Source organism: Podarcis tiliguerta (assembly GCF_965153285.1).
Source record: "Podarcis tiliguerta genome assembly, chromosome: 7".
Classification (NCBI taxonomy): domain Eukaryota; kingdom Metazoa; phylum Chordata; class Lepidosauria; order Squamata; family Lacertidae; genus Podarcis; species Podarcis tiliguerta.
This window is the reverse complement of record NC_139540.1, coordinates 13,305,667-13,322,265: the sequence shown is the minus strand read 5'-3', so window position 1 is coordinate 13,322,265 and position 16,599 is coordinate 13,305,667. Positions and strand designations below refer to the sequence as shown.

Sequence of the window (16,599 nt, the reverse complement as noted above, 5' to 3'; positions counted from 1 at the left end):
AGGTGGCGCTTCGGCAAAAGAAGAAAGGCGGCGAACAAATGAGTGTTTTTAGCTGGTGGAGGTTCTTTTTAATTCTTTTTCAAGCAGAAACTTTGCAGCCTGATTTCAGTTAGCAGAGATGAGTCACGCCAAAGATTTTGGTTCTCAGATGATTCAGAAAGGCCACGTGTGACTCAACTTGCAAATTTGCTTTGCTCTCATGATTCTCTCCCCCCACCCTCCTCCCTGTGAAATAATGGTTATCCAAATATAAATAAATTAATGATTGCATGAGGAGACTTTTCGACTATGCCCTGGGCCCAAAGCAAATGCAATATGTCAAGTGACTAATTTTCCAGGGGGATTCTTGAGAAAGATTGGTGAAAGAATAATACTGTTGTTATTATTTTTTAAAACAAGATTTTGTAGCACCCGATTAATGCAAACTTACTTACTTTATACTGTCTTTATGTGGAAACTTCCTAAAAGTAAGGAATGTGTCAGCTTGCAGTTTTCTGTTTTTTCTGCTGTAGCAATTTCTAGGCACATAGGCTTAGTGAGTCACCAAGATTAGGTGGCCATGTGTCCTACTTTGCAGAGGACTGTCCTCTGTTGGAAGTAGTCCTTTTTAAAGCGATGTCTGCTTTAAATCTATGAGAAGTTGCCTATCAGTGTTTAGCACCTGGACAGCAAGACTGAGCACGTGGTTCTAGTCTAGCCCACTATAGTGAGATGCCATGAATTTCTATTTAAATTATAACTATCGCTACTAAAATTGCCTCTACACATACAAATGAGCACGTACAAATTTAATGCAGATTTCTTTCGCCTCTGTTTTGGCGATAAACTGGATTGACTACTGGATTTCATGCTGTGATGCAATAATGCACCCACCCAATGGGATTGCAAGCAGTGGTGCTGCTTCTTTTAGGTGGCTGTGCAGGACTATCTCAGAGGCTCACAAATAATAATAATAATAATAATAATAATAATAATATATTATTATTTATACCCCACCCATCTGGCTGGGCTTTCAGATGTCTTCTAAAAGTCTGGTAGTAGTTGTTGTTGTCTTTGACATCTGGTGGGAGGGTGTCCCACAGGGCGGGTGCCACTACCGAGAAGGCCCTCTGCCTGGTTCCCTGTAACTTGGCTTCTCGCAGTGAGGGAACCGCCAGAAGGACCTCGGTGCTGGACCTCAGTGTACATGCATTGCTCTCTTTTTAGAGCCGTTTAGCATCATGCTCTTTATTCTAGGGAGGGATTTATTTAACTGGGACTCACTGGGCATTCTAGCAGCATCTGAAGCTACAGTCCTGCAAATACAAAGGCTGTGTGGATCTCACAGACAGTGCACCATCTGAGATAATCATATGAATGGCTTTAAGGGAGGGGGGAATAAAGCCAGGAGTTCCTAAACCATGCATGGGAACCGCCCACACTGCCCTAAATCTGGCGCTAATGTTGCCCACCAGTGTGGACAATACTGTGAACCCGATGGACCTCATGGTAAGACTCTGTGCAAGGCAGATTCCTATTTTCCTAAATCTGGCGCTAATGTTGCCCACCAGTGTAGACAATACTGTGAACCCGATGGACCTCATGGTAAGACTCTGTGCAAGGCAGATTCCTATTTTCCTACTGTCTTAAAAGCACCACCAGTTGCTCCCAAAGCAAGAGCTTACCATTCCAACACCCAAGCTTGGCTCCTGCCAGCCACGAAAGCTTATACCTCGGGTTACATACGCTTCACGTTACATACGCTTCAGGTTACACACGCCGCTAACCCAGAAATAGTGCTTCAGGTTAAGAACTTTGCTTCAGGATAAGAACAGAAATCGTGCTCCGGCAGCGCAGCAGCAGCAGGAGGCCCCATTAGCTAAAGTGGTGCTTCAGGTTAAGAACAGTTTCAGGTTAAGAACAGACATCCGGAACGAATTAAGTACTTAACCTGAGGTACCACTGTACCAGGAATAAACTTAGTTGGTCTCTAAGGTGCTACTGGACATTTATTATTATTTTTTAATATATTTCGACTACGTCAGACCAACACGGCTACCTACCTGGAGTTAAAGAGACAGGCAGCCTTTCCTTCTGATCGTCTTGCTTTTGATAGCTGTCTCAGAGACTCCTTTGTTGTTTTCAAAATAACCCCAGTACTAAGGGGGTGGGGAAGGGAAGATGCACATTTGGGGATTTCCCCAATTATTCAGCGTTTTCTTTCATAAAATAAAACGGTTTTATCGGCATTTTACAAAATCGTATGACAAAGCACACACACAAAAGGCAAAGAGAGAAAACCCTCACATTTTTACGTATTCATATACTTAAACATACAGACAATTAGGCTGAGTTGTCAGGAAATGAAAATGAAAAGTCGGTTACTAGAGAAGTGAAATTATATTGTCCCAGAATTCAGCACAGCGGTACTACTTAAAAAGATCTCAGTTTGTTTCTCTTTTCCTTGGTATTTTATCGATACTGCTAATCTCTTCTGAGTTACATCTTAATATACAGTTCCTCTGTGCAGTTTTCTTTTCTATGGAAGTTCCATATAGTTAGTGGGTAGCTTTAGGTGCCCCCTGTTCTGGGAACAGACTCCCCCTCCTTGCGTTTTCTCCCAGGAAATGGATGCTGAGTTTCAGTCTGACTTCCTTCTTTGCAGAACAAAGCTCGCCTTTCTTGCCCGAAACCTTGAAACGTCTATGTTAGTTACCTCGTGGCTCTGGTGTTGATAGTAAGCAAGAGCCCATGGGAATAATGGGAAAGGAATTGGATTGTGAGGTGTTAGGATTGATGTGCCAATGGCTTCTTTTGATTACCGTATTTTTTGGTCTATAAGACTCACTTTTTCCCTCCCCCAAAGTAAGGGGAAATGTGTGTGCGTCTTATGGAGTGAATGTAGGCTGCGCTGCTATCCCAGAAGCCAGAACAGCAAGAGGGATTGCTGTTCTCACTGCGCAGCGATCCCTCTTGCTGTTCTGGCTTCTGAGATTCAGAATATTTTTTTTCTTGTTTTCCTCCTCCAAAAACTAGGTGCGTCTTGTGGTCTGGTGCGTCTTATAGAGTGAAAAATACGGTATATTATGTATGCATTCAGGTTATCACAATTGTTCTACCTGTTGCAAATAATTCCTCGTAGTTCTCAGGTCGCAGTAGTACCAGGTAGGATGCTGTGATGTTTTTATGACAAGTTCCTAAAGATTTATATTGGCATGTAGGTCTTTACATGCTTTGGAAAAGTGTGGCAGCTTGAGTAACCCCATTCATTCTTGAAAAATGAGGTGATGGCAGAAATTAGAACCGGCTTTGTTTTTTAGCCAGTGTTACCTCCTTACAATAATTGTCATAATGTGATATATGAAGAGTTGGCCACTGCCAGCCATGGTCATTGGTTTGTGCTTAAGGAAACAGCTAGATTGTTATTTTACTTTGTAAATTAACTCATAAATAGTGGAACTGAATGAAGAACACATAACTTCCTCAGTTATGTTGCTGCGTATTAGCAAAGGAAAAGAAAACAAGATCTTACTTTTCAACTAACAGGAACCGTTGAACATAACTGTAATAAAATTATTACCATGCTCGACATACCGAGTATCCGTCATTCCTATAAATGGTCTTAATGTTTTTTAATAAGAGAAATTCATTGGGTAGCACTTTTAATTTTCTTTAATTATACTTGTTGTTGACATCCATCTGCTCTGCGTGTCTCTTCTATGAAAGGAGCATAGAATAAAAGTTAATAACAGTTCACTCATAAAACTTACACATAGCTTTTCCAAACGCTCAATGCAACATGCGTCGTAACGTCACGATTTTTGAAGTAAAGAAATTAGTGTTCACTTTTCTAGTGCACGAACCCGTTTCTTTGTGTGACATATATATACGTTCTGGGCTGAGTCATCTCTTGTGTAGTGTGTAGCTGCCCTCATGACCTCTCTAAATAGCGCTGCTGCAAGCAAGAAATCCTGTTGTTGTTGGGGTTTTTTAATGGCTGTGCTTCGGTCAAAAACTAATATATAGGACAGCATAATTCTCCACTCCAACCTGAAACTGTAAATTGTTCTGACTAATCCAATTATGAATCACAGCATTAATATAAAGCATTGGAAGGAGTTTTGTGGTAGGTACAATAACAACTGTTTTATCACAAAAAATGATAAGCAGCCACAAGCGTACATGTTTGTACAAAACGAGTCAGCCACATATATTAAACTCTCTCTCTCTCTTTCTCTTTCTCTCTCTCTCTCTCTCTCTCTCTCTCACACACACACACACACACACACACACACAAACAGTGTTTCTAGATGAAACAACAATAGGGAAAATGGTTACCATTAAAGCTATCAGGCCTCTATTTTAACTGTGCTTGGAGTATTTCAGCCTCGGCAATGCTGCTGTCTTCGTTCGTAGTCTTGAGTCACATGGTTTTTATATAATTTAGCTGAAATGAGTATCTTCCAGGGCTCAGAGTGCGATTCACTGGTCCCCTGCATGTCTGAGTAGTTACGGAAGCATACCTAGAAGGGGCTTTGTGGGCCGCCTGGTCTGATAGTGGGCGCCAGAAGACTTCCTTCAATTTAAATCACACCAAACAGTTTTGCCTTCAGTTGTCTGTATGCAACAAGCAAACAAAAAACCTGGAGGAAAAATGACATTTCACTGCACACCTGGACAAAGTGTTCTCATGGTTTGGAAGTGTTCCCCAATATTTATTGGCAGGGTTTGTAAGGGGCAGGTGGGGCTTGTCAACCTAGGAAGGTAGCCCACCTAGAAGAAGGAAAACTCTGATCTCCGCTGCCTTGCAAAATATCTTCGTGATGATGACGACAACAACAACAACAACAACAACAACAACAACAACAACAACAACAACAACAACAACAACAACATATTTATACCCCGCCCATCTGGCTGGGCTTCCCCAGCCACTCTGGGTGGCTCCCAGCAAAATATTAAAATACAGTAATCCATCAAACATTAAAAGCTTCCCTAAACAGGGCTGCCTTCAGATGTCTTCTAAAAGTCTGGTAGTTGTTTTTCTCTTTGACATCTGATGGGAGGGCGTTCCACAGGGCGGGTGCGACTATGGAGAAGGCCCTCTGCCTGGTTCCCTGTAACTTGGCCCTTGACACTGGACCTCAGTGTCTGGGCAGAACGACGGGGGTGGAGACGCTCCTTCAGGTATACTAGACCGAGGCTGTTTAGGGCTTTAAAGGTCAGCACCAACACTTTGAATTGTGTTCGTAAATGTACTGGGAGCCAATGTAGGTCTTTCAGGACTGGTGTTATATGGTCTCGGCGGCCGCTCCCAGTCCCCAGTCTAGCTGCCGCATTCTGGATTAGTTGTAGTTTCCGGGTCACCTTCAAAGGTAGCCCCACGTAGAGCGCATTGCAGTAGTCCAAGCAAGAGATAACCAGAGCATGCACCACTTTGGCGAGACAGTCCTAAGGAGTAAATTCATCACAAATGTGAAGTGGACTCCCTAAGATGGTTGGATGGCGCCCTGTATGTCTCCTTTGGGCAACACCTGTAGCCAAGCCAAGCTGGCGCCAAATGTATTGCTCTGATTTCCTTTGGACCACATGTCTCATTGTTAGAGCAGCCCAGGACCTCTGTGCCCGCTGCCTGGGCTTGTGCACCAGGGAGGTCACTTGGGTGCTGCTAATGCAGTGGTTTGACTTTACCCCTGGAGGTACACTCTATTGTTGCTCGAGACAGATGGATGCCAACAAGACCAGCAGCAGCAACTTGCATTGTAGGGGATTGGAGCAGATGGCCCTTGCGGGTCTCTTTTGACTCTACAATTCTATGATTCTAAGAACCAGTTAGTTAACTCTAAAGTGGTTATGTGTGTATTCCTAGTCCACATAGCTGGATTCACTAGAGGCCACACCAAGTTTTTACATTTTATATGCTGCTTTAATGGATGAAACGGCACAAGGCTAACCTGTGGATTGTAACATGTGGCAGTCACAACTATGTATATTTCAGTCTGTGCATACATGCTGATGACAATGTAGTATGTGTACACTCAAGAGGATGACCTCCAGACATTCCTAAATATCTTCACAGGAGCTTATGAAAAACTTGGCCTACCGCTCAACATCCAAAAAACCAAAGTGGTGCACCAATAAGCACAAAACAACCCCTCTGCAGCACCAAAATCCAGCTCAGTGGTGTGACGTTGGAAAGTGTCGATCACTTCTCCTACCTTGGCAGTTATCTTTCCACAAGGGCCGACATTGATGCCAAAATCCAGCATTGCCTGAGGTCTGCGATGCAGCTTTCTCCCGATTGAAGTGCAGAGTGTTTGAGGACCGGGACATTCTCAGGGAAACCAAAATGCTTGTTTACAAAGCTATTGTACTACCAACCTTACTGTATGCTTGTGAAACATGAACCACTTATAAACGCCATCTCGAACTCCTCGAAATATTCCATCAGCGGTGTCTCCAAAAAAATTTACACATCACTTGGGAAGACAGGTGAACCAATGTCAGTGTACTGGAAGAAGCAAAGATCACCAGTGTTGAGGCAATGATCCTTCAACATCAACTTCGCTGGACTGGTCATGTTGTTCGGATGCCTGATTATCGTCTTCCAGAGCAACTACTCTATTCCGGATTTAAAAATGGAAAGTAATGCTGGTCAACAAAAGGGATTTAAAGCTTATCTGAAGGCAAATCTAAAAAAATGTATAAACACTGACAACTGGGAAACACTGGCTGCAAGCGCTCCAAGTGGAGAACAGCCTTTATCAAAGGTGTCATGGCCTTTTAGACACTTGAACTCAGGATGAAAGGGAGAAATGTGCTAAGAGGAAGGCTCACTGTGATCACCTCCCACCCAGAAACCGATGTCCCCACTGTGGAAGGACATGTGGATCCAGAATTGGCCTCCACAGTCACTTACGGACTCACTGTCAAGACCATGTGCATGGAAGACAATCTTATTCGGCTACGAGTGATCGCCAAAGAAGAAGACATGCGCAAGAAGCTATGATCAGCCACAGCTTCCCAGTGTGTATTGCATGTGCACATACAGTATAGCACATGGATGTGGCAATCTGCATGTGGTTTCACACTTCTTCATACACAGAAGGGCATTGCATTCAGGAAAAACATTGGCAGAAAAGCAAGTGTCTCTTGGATAAGTGCTGGAAGGATACTTCCCTACCTCCCTTAACTTCAGTAATAAAGTCCTCATGAACTTCCTGCCTGCCAGTTCCATGTATTCCTCATTGAGTCGGCAGTATGAACATAAACGAAGTTGGTTGACTTCCAAAACTTATGTGGCAAGGGGGGAGAAGACTGCTTTGTTTTGCAGGTGAGGGACGCCTGTAGCAAAGGAGACATTTTGGGGAGGGGGCTTGCAGGATTGCTAAGACGGCAATGAGGTGAAGTGTCAGAAAGCACGTTGCACATTTAAAAGCTCTAGGTAAACAATAGCTGATATTGATCAACACAATATCTCGAAAGCATGTTTGCCCAATATTGGTGGAGAACAAGTGCTGTCTCCATGAAGACTGCCGTCGCCAATGTTGTTGTCAATAAGTTTTGGGGATTGACCCATCTGCCCGTGTATGTTTTGGCCGCTCCCTGCTTGCGCGACTGTGTCATTCGCCGGTGTTATGGATACACATGGATACACACTATGCCCTCATCCCTGGTTCAAAGCTGTGCACAACTCAGGTGGATTACCCAATGCCTTTAAGGTGCTGATTGGAATGTATTGCTATTTCTTAGCTGATGTAATTGCTGCAAAACATGTTGCTTTACCTGGATCGCTGTGTTCCTGCCTTTGAAGCACCATGAGCCAAGAAGGTGTTGCTTGATTTAACCTGATGTTTTTGGTGAGATAACAAACATATAAACACTGCCACGGTGCTCCACGATAGCCTAGACTGAATTGTAGTGCTCAAAGGTAAAGGTAAAGGGACCCCTGACCATTAGGTCCAGTCGCGGACAACTCTGGGGTTGCGGTGCTCATCTCGCTTTATTGGCCGAGGGAGCTGGCGTACAGCTTCCGGGTCATGTGGCCAGCATGAGTAAGCTGCTTCTGGTGAACCAGAGCAGCGCGCAGAAACGCCGTTTACCTTCCCGCCAGAGCAGTACCTATTTATCTACTTGCACTTTGACGTGCTTTCAAACTGCTAGGTTGGCAGGAGCAGGGACCGAGCAACGGGAGCTCACCCCGTTGCGGGGATTCGAACCGCCAACCTTCTGATTGGCAAGCCCAAGAGGCTCTGTGGTTTAGACCATAGCGCCACCTGGGTCAAATTACCCCATAATTTATCTGGAATTGGGCAGAGGGCCGGTGCAGCTGGAAAGGTACCACAAATTTGATTTTCATAAAATAGTAAAATGTCCTTCTAACATAGTGAATTGCCCAATCTGCTTCCATAACATATCCCAACAATACACTTTTTCTCTTGGAGAGACTGCCTATATTCATTATTACTGGGCTGTGGAAGCTGTAGTCCTCTAGATGTTGTTCGACAACTCTGACAACAACTGACCACATTGGCTGGGGACTGGCGGGAGTTGGAGTCTTCATATGCTCTTAGGATAGGGGATTGTTCATATTTGACTTTATGCAATACTTATTTGTTTGCTTGCAACACGCAACGTACTTCACAGAATCAACAAAAACAATGTACAGTCCTTACAACCGTGAAGACTATACAGAACCCAAGCTACAGAGAACCAGGGAGCCAGCCAGATATTAAAATCAAAGAAGTGGGAAAGGGGCTGAATCAAGCAAACTATCCCCCTTTTTAAGCATTTCTATGGCAGCAGCTACATTAGTCCATTGCAGAAAAACACAAAGGAGACCTGTGGCACCTAGAGGAGTAACAAGTTTTATTATGGCAAGATGCTTTTGTAGACCAGAGGACCGTGTATGCCTTTTTTGAGAGTGGGGAAAATGACGTGTGGTCCACAAAAGCTTATGCTGCAGTGCATTCATAAAGGCTTTTAAGGTGATGCAAGACACTCTGTTGTCTTTTCTAGAAGGCTTAAATTTTCCGAAGCAATTTTCAGCGAGAAAGCTAGGCCTGAACCAGGGCCTAGTTAGCTTTCCGCAATTGGAGTTGGTTTGTTTTTGATGTGTGGAAAGTTTTCAGTGATGTTATTTCTGAAGTAGCGCGGCTTTTGAAGAGCAGCACCACATGGTATTTCAGAACATATAGCGTGGTTTTTAAGTCACCTTCCTATAATTATAAAAGCAGGTTTTTTTCTGTCATGAATAGAACTCAAGAACATCTGTTCCTCCTTGTCTTTCTGGCATTCTTCTAATTTAGTTGAAAGCTCTTGCCAGATTCCTCCCTCACATTTCAATATTATTATTTTTTAAAGCAAAGATTTCAGAGTATAACATTCTATAGATTTTGCCTCCCAGACAATCTTTTTTCCTGTGATGTAATCGCAGATTCATCATCCTCCATGTCTGCTTTTTGTTTCTTCACTGTCTCCTTCTTCTGTTGGTGCTTTTGGACGCAATTACTTTAATCATAATTCTCCTGGAGAGGAACTTGACACCAAGAGCTTTCATGAGTGACAGTGTAGGTAATACTTCGTATGTTTTTCAGGTTTTTGAAGTTGGGGGAGTTGCTCCCAGATCATGAGAAAAATATAAATGCATGAAGCAGTGATTTATGGGTCTCACCAGTATTGCTTGTCACCCACGTCTGAAAGAAACGTGCTGCTAGATGGTATCTAAATTCCATCTATTTATTTAATTTTTATGCCACCCTTCATACGAGGAACACAAAGCGGTTCACAAGTACAAAACAAGAATACAAAAACTGTCCCTTTAAAGCGTTTACTGAGTGCTTTATGAGTTGAGTTTGTATTGGCATGTGTGAATCTTTCCAGATTTTTGAAGGATAAGTCCCTTGGGTGGCCTGGTAAATTTATTGATTTCGCAAAATGTCTGTGCCGTTCAATTGTAATAAAACCTCTAAGGGTTTTTTAGGAAAAATAAACAAAACCCAAAATGCTACAATTATCGATAAAAGGCAGCTTAAAAACAGGTATTCAAAAAACACCCAAAAACTAATTAAATTCATCAGCAAGTTTAAAACAGATTAGAACTCATGTAACTTGTCCATGTCTGGATACCTTGCCTAAACCAAAACGTACTGAGCAGGCTCCAGGAAATGACAGCAAAGTTGCCACCTACCTGTTGTCAATAGGCAGGGAGTTCCCAAGGTTCATTGCTGCCACACTAAAAGACTGATTTCTTACAACTGTGAAATGGGTATTATGTGGCAGCTCTAACAGTGCCAGTGACGCCAGTCAAAGCAGTTGAACATTTATCACTCCCTCTAACAGTAAACTCTGGCATAGCGAGGGTAGACAGGATTGTAGCTGCAACGGGACAGCTGAGAAATGAGGCATTGGCATGCTTAGGGGAACTCTTGACACTTGCAGTAGTATATGTTTAAACAACACTTTAAGAGGCAGCTTCATCAGCTGAACAAGCTCGGTAGCCAAGAAATGTTGGCTTTCAGGTGGAAATGTAAAATGTGTGTGTGTATGTACAGTTCCCGGCTTGAGTTGCTTATCATATTATGGGGCATAATCAGCTGGAAGGAACCTTGAGGTGTGAGTGCACTGCAACATTTTGTTGCAGAGCTTGCTCGTCTTTTTATAATGTTTATCTACTACTTTTCCACAAAGAGGTTCTCAGAGCGCTTTAAAAAGGTACAGGTAAAGGGACCCCTGACCGTTAGGTCCAGTCGCGGACGACTCTGGGGTTGCGGCGCTCATCTCGCTTTATTGGCCGAGGGAGCCGGCGTACAGCTTCCGGGTCATGTGGCCAACATGATTAAGCCGCTTCTGGCGAACCAGAGCAGCACACGGAAATGCCATTTACCTTCCCGCCGGAGCGGTACCTATTTATCTACTTGCACTTTGACGTGCTTTCGAACTGCTAGGTTGGCAGGAGCAGGGACTGAGCAACAGGAACTCACCCCGTTGCGGGGATTTGAACCACCAACCTTCTGATTAGCAACAACTAGGCTCTGTGGTTTAACCCACAGTGCCACCCGCGTCCCACTCAGGGCGCTTTACGCAGGACTAATGTACACTGGTGAGTTAAAGCGTTAAAAATGCATTATAAACATGTGACACCGGAGAGCGCTGTAGCAACCCATCGATGTAAAATTGCATTGAGAGCCAAATAACTTTTAAAAACCGTTTTTGCAATCGGTGTAGATCCAGCCATAGAAAGATGGTTTACAATCATGTTTGAATAACGCGGTTTGTAGTCTCTGGAGGGGCAGTGTAAGGACTCCTACCTTACTTCCTTGTTGGCCCCAAATGCCTTCAAAGCACTACTGTATTCAGGAATAATAAATAAGGGGTTGTCTTTATTGGCAGCCTTGCACCAATAGAAATAGTTCTTATTTACATAAAGCAGAGCATCTGATTTTCCTCAATGCCCCCTGTGCATTGCAGACCCTGTGCTCTTTTGAAAGCTGATCCTGATGGAGGACATTCCTGAACAATATGGGGGGTGACTCACAGAGCTGCAGTGGATGAGGGAATTGGCAGTTAATAGGTACCCAGCTTCAGCATCTTAAAAAGCAGAAACATCACCTTGCCAACAAAAGTCCGTATAGTTAAAGCCATGGTTTTCCCAGTAGTGATGTATGGAAGTGAGAGCTGGACCATAAAGAAGGCTGATTGTCGAAGAATTGATGCTTTTGAGTTATGGTGCTGGAGGAGACTCTTGAGAGTCCCATGGACTGCAAGAAGATCAAACCTCTCCATTCTGAAGGAATTCAGCCCTGAGTGCTCACTGGAAGGACAGATCCTGAAGCTGAGGCTCCAATACTTTGGCCACCTCATGAGAAGAGAAGAGAAGACTCCTTGGAAAAGACCCTGATGTTGGGAAAGATGGAGGGCACAAGGAGAAGGGGACGACAGAGGACAAGATGGTTGGACAGTGTTCTCGAAGCTACCAGCATGAGTTTGACCAAACTGCGGGAGACAGTGGAAGACAGGAGTGCCTGGCGTTCTCTGGTCCATGGGGGTCATCAAGAGTTGGACACAACTAAACGACTAAACAACAACAAATTGTATTGAAGCTTTTGCTTTTAGTTTTCAGTTGTTGAACATTTCAGAAGTCGATCGGTCTTCCAGATCGGATTACGTTTGACAGCCAAGGTTTGACTGTATATTGAAAATCCTGCCTGACCTCAGATTTGAACCCAACCAAATCTAAAATATAGTACTTTTCGGTGGGGTGCTCAAAATGGTGGTTTCATTCTTCCATAATCCTCCTTGCCCTACCAGTCTGGTTATAAGTCCTTATAGAATCATAGGGGGACGACAGAGGACGAGATGGTTGGACAGTGTTCTTGAAGCTACCAGCATGAGTTTGACCAAACTGCAGGAGGCAGTGGAAGACAGGAGTGCCTGGCGTGCTCTGGTCCATGGATTCACGAAGAATTGGACATGACTGAACGACTAAACAACAACAACAAGGTACCCAGCTTTGTGGTGGAACTGCTTTCCCCTCGTGCAAAGCCACCACTGGATAGAACCCCAGCTTATATATTCTTACCATGCTCAAGGTATTTCATATACACCTTTCTTGATTATCCTAATGTTAGCCCTATAAAGTAGCTCACCATTATTCTCTCCATATTGCAGGTTCCAGTCTGAGAGAGTTAGTCTTGGCTTGCCTAAGGTTGCTGAGTGACTTCTTGGATGGTGAAATTCCATCCATATGTGGACATAGACACTTAGCTCCTGCACTGTTTCGGATCTCAACAGTTGTGTAATACTCAGTCCCATCGAATGTTTGCATAAAACTCCTCCTTCCACAGAGATGCACCTTCAGATTCCTAGTCTTTCATTACTACATAGGCATTAAAATTATTGTGGCTAGGCTTGTGAAAGAGGTCCAGACTACTGTTTGCCGACAGGAGGCTGTTTGTCTGAGCTCCTGATAGTACAGTGGTACCTCGGGTTAAGTACTTAATTCGTTCTGGAGGTCTGTTCTTAACCTGAAACTGTTCTTAACCTGAAGCACCACTTTAGCTAATGGGGCCTCCTGCTGCTGCTGCACCGCCGCTGCACGATTTCTGTTCTCATCCTTAAGCAAAGTTCTTAAGCCGAGGTAATATTTCTGGATTAGCGGAGTCTGTAACCTGAAGTGTATGTAACCTAAAGCGTATGTAAACCGAGGTACCGCTGTATGTCTCATTTTGGAGAGTTCCTTTGTACCCGTGCAGTATTCCAGGTGCGATGTCCAGCTTTGGCAGGTGAGAATTCCAACGCCTCCCTTTGACATGACCTTGTAGTGTAATCATGATAATAACTGCCTAGGTGATGGACCGGGAGCACCCATGGTTGCAGAGGTAATTTGGCCAAAGTGGTGCCATTGTTTTAGAAATGATGGGTTGCTCTCTGGAGAGTTATGGAGGGTGTGCATGTGTGTGTGTCACACGTAAAGCAATGTGTATGTGAAATTGGAGCAGAGAGGAGGGCCTTGGAAATTTGTTTTGGCAGATGAACTTTACCTGCATACAAACCTAAGAAAATCTCTGCTGGATCAGAGCAAAGGCCCATCAGTTCTCACAGTTGCCAACCAGAAGCCCACGGAAAGTCTGTACACAGGATCAGTTTCTCTCTGATTATGTTTTGAGAAATGACATCCTGCTAACACTAGCTAGGTTGCCAGCCAGGGAAAGGAATTTTAGTTGACTAATATAATGCCAATCCTGGTCCGACTTCACTAGCTGCCAATTAGTTTCTAGGCCTATCTCAAAAGTGCTGGTTCTGACCCATAAAGCCTTAAACTGCTCAAGAACACAATATTTCATTGGCCACTTCTCTCCATATGAACCAACCTGCACCCTGCAGTCATCATCGGAGGCCCTTCTTCGTGTGCCCCCTCTTTGAGAGGTCTGGAGGGCGGTAACACAAGAACGGGGCCTTTTCTGTGGTGGCTTCCCGCTTGTGGAATGCTCTCCCCAGGGAGGTTTGCTTGGCTCCTTTATTGCATACCTTTAGGCTCCAGGCAATAACCTTCCTCTTCTCCCTGGACTGTGGAAGAGGGGTTATTGTTTTTCCTTGTTATTATGTTATGGGTTTTACAATATATATATTGTAAATCACTCTCTGATCTTTGGATGAAGGGCAATATGGAAATTTAATTAATAATAAAAATTCAGTAAAAATAGTGTGTGGAGCATATAGACAGGGAACTTGGAGATCTTGGCTGGAGAGGTGAGTTTTTAGAGGAACCTTCAAGCCTCTGTACAGCCCCAGAAGTATTTGCATAGTGCTTTTGAGCCCAGGTTTTCAAATTGTATTTCCAGGGAATCTGATTGTTCCTCAGACATTTCATAATAAAAAGATTAGTACTTTTTGACATACTTCCCCAAAAGTGGGTCCCTCCCTACTAATCTTCCCCTGCGTTGTGTAGCCACAGACAAGTGTTCCTAGGAGGTCCCAAAAGCCCTGGCAGCACTCCACATTCATTCAAGGTGCACTCTAGAATATGCCTCTGAAAATGCTTGTGTCAGTCTTATACTGTGACAGAGCTGGATTTCTGTTTTGTTTTGTTTTTTACTTAAAAATTTTTAAGCTCACTCTGTAGCTAGAAAGCCAGTCCCTTTGATTTTCCCTGGAACAGTGTGCAGGCACCCTTGAAACTTCAGGATATCTTTGCTGAGATCTTTGCCATCTCATCTAGTCAGCAAAGGACTCAGGGATGTGATTGTGCTTTCCAGTCAGAGCTGGTGCTTTTGGGATGCTCCTATACATGCAAATGTATACCTATACCTGCTGAATCAGGCCATCCTTTTTACTCACTTATGTCCGACAAGTCCCTGCCCAAATGCTGGCATAGAGAGAAAGAGTCAGAACCACACTGGACCTCTCTGCTCTGAGGGGAAGGAGGGTGGTCCAGCCTTTCCCATTGACCATGCTGACTGGGAATGATGGGAATTAGTAGAGCAACAACCTATGAAGGGAGTCAGATTGATGAAGGCTGAACATGGTGGATTCATCCAATACATTGGCTATCCTTTCCCCCCCAAGCAACACTTCAAGTGCTTTTTGTGGCAATCTAATGTGCTGTTGAAGGGACGTGGGTGGCGCTGTGGCTTAAACCACTGAGCCTAGGACTTGCCGATCAGAAGGTCAGCAGTTTGAATCCCCGCGACGGGGTGAGCTCCCGTTGCTTGGTCCATGCTCCTGCCAACCTAGCAGTTCGAAAGCACACCAGTGCAAGTAGATAAACAGGTACCATTCCGGCGGGAAGGTAAACGGCGTTTCCGTGTGCTGCTCTGGTTCGCCAGAAGTGGCTTAGTCATGCTGGCCACATGACTCGGAAGCTCCCTCGGCCAATAAAGCGAGATGAGCGCCGCAGCCCCAGAGTCGGCCATTACTGGACCTAATGGTCTGGGGTCCCTTTACCTTTAATGTGCTGTTGTGCACCCAGTTTATACATTACTATTGAAAATATTTCATTTCTGGTGACATTTTCTGTTACGTTCTGTTCTCTGTTTCACCTTTAATAGCCTTAAGGTGTGCATGCACCTGTAATGCTAAGTGGGTCTCTTAACACCTTTATGTGCCACCGTTCTGTGTGTAGCTAAATTTTACTGTCTTGCCAGGGTTTTCATTCTGATCAGGAGCCAGTCCATAACTGTAATGCAGTAATCATATTTTAATGACAACTGCAGAATATATAAATAACCACTTCTGCCCACTTTCAATGCCAGAGTTTAATAGCAGTTTAATGGAGCTGAATACAGGGGAAAGTCTCATAAATTTACCAATACTTCAGGTATAGCTGCTCCCTCTCCTCTCTAAAATGGGACGAGAAGCACGATGTGCTCTGGCGAGTGACAAGATTCCCGCTATTTATTTATTAATCTATTTGTTTATCTTATCTCTGTTTTTCCACAGCTAAAGCGAGACAAGCCAGAAACATTGCCGGATTTGAAAAATGTAGTTGAAGAGAAGTTTGAAGCCTTGGAAAGCGGAAACAGTGACCTTGACTTGCAGGGAAATGAGAAATATGTCCACTTTAAGGAGCAGCTCAGGCAAATGAAGGCACAGTGTAAGTCTTTTCTTTATCACCATACTTGGAGAGTTCTGAGAAGGTACAAGCAGCAGATCCCCTTCTCTTAGCTCTGTCTCTCACTGTGGACCTTGAGCAGGGAAGCAACTCTCAGGTGAGGTTCCCAGCAAAATAGGAATTTGATCTCCCTGCGTCCTTCCCACCAGGCTGCCCCTCAGGATGAGCTAGGGTGAAACAGGATATTGCCAAAATTCCCCAGCCAAATTTTGCGATTGGGAGCCATGCTGCAGCTCCCGTTCCCTGTTCGTTGATCTCACCCGTTTATAAAGTGTGCCAGAGATTCATGCGATATGCTTAGTTTGAATTAATAGGTAAACTTAAAATGCATTCTGTAGAAGACCAGTTTTCTTTTTCCTTTTTAATCTGCTAGTGAATTGCTTAAAGTACAAAAGGCAGCAATTGGGGAGCAATCTGTGATTTGCATTTCTTCCGTAGGACTGAATGGAAGTTTTCACTCCATGCAGCAAAACATAACACAGTAGGTAATAAGCAGTGATTCCACCCGC

At 44.0% G+C, this 16,599-nt stretch overlaps 1 protein-coding gene across 2 annotated transcripts in view; it reads left to right on the top strand.

The window, feature by feature from the left end:
* NSMCE2 (NSE2 (MMS21) homolog, SMC5-SMC6 complex SUMO ligase) overlaps positions 1-16,599 on the top strand; it is a 210,686-nt gene that overhangs the window by 56,964 nt on the left and 137,123 nt on the right. For both annotated transcript variants that reach the window (XM_083450754.1, XM_083450753.1), the window contains exon 4: positions 15,919-16,072. In XM_083450754.1, coding sequence (XP_083306880.1) covers positions 15,919-16,072 — 154 coding nt within the window. The remainder of the gene's footprint in view (positions 1-15,918; positions 16,073-16,599) is intronic.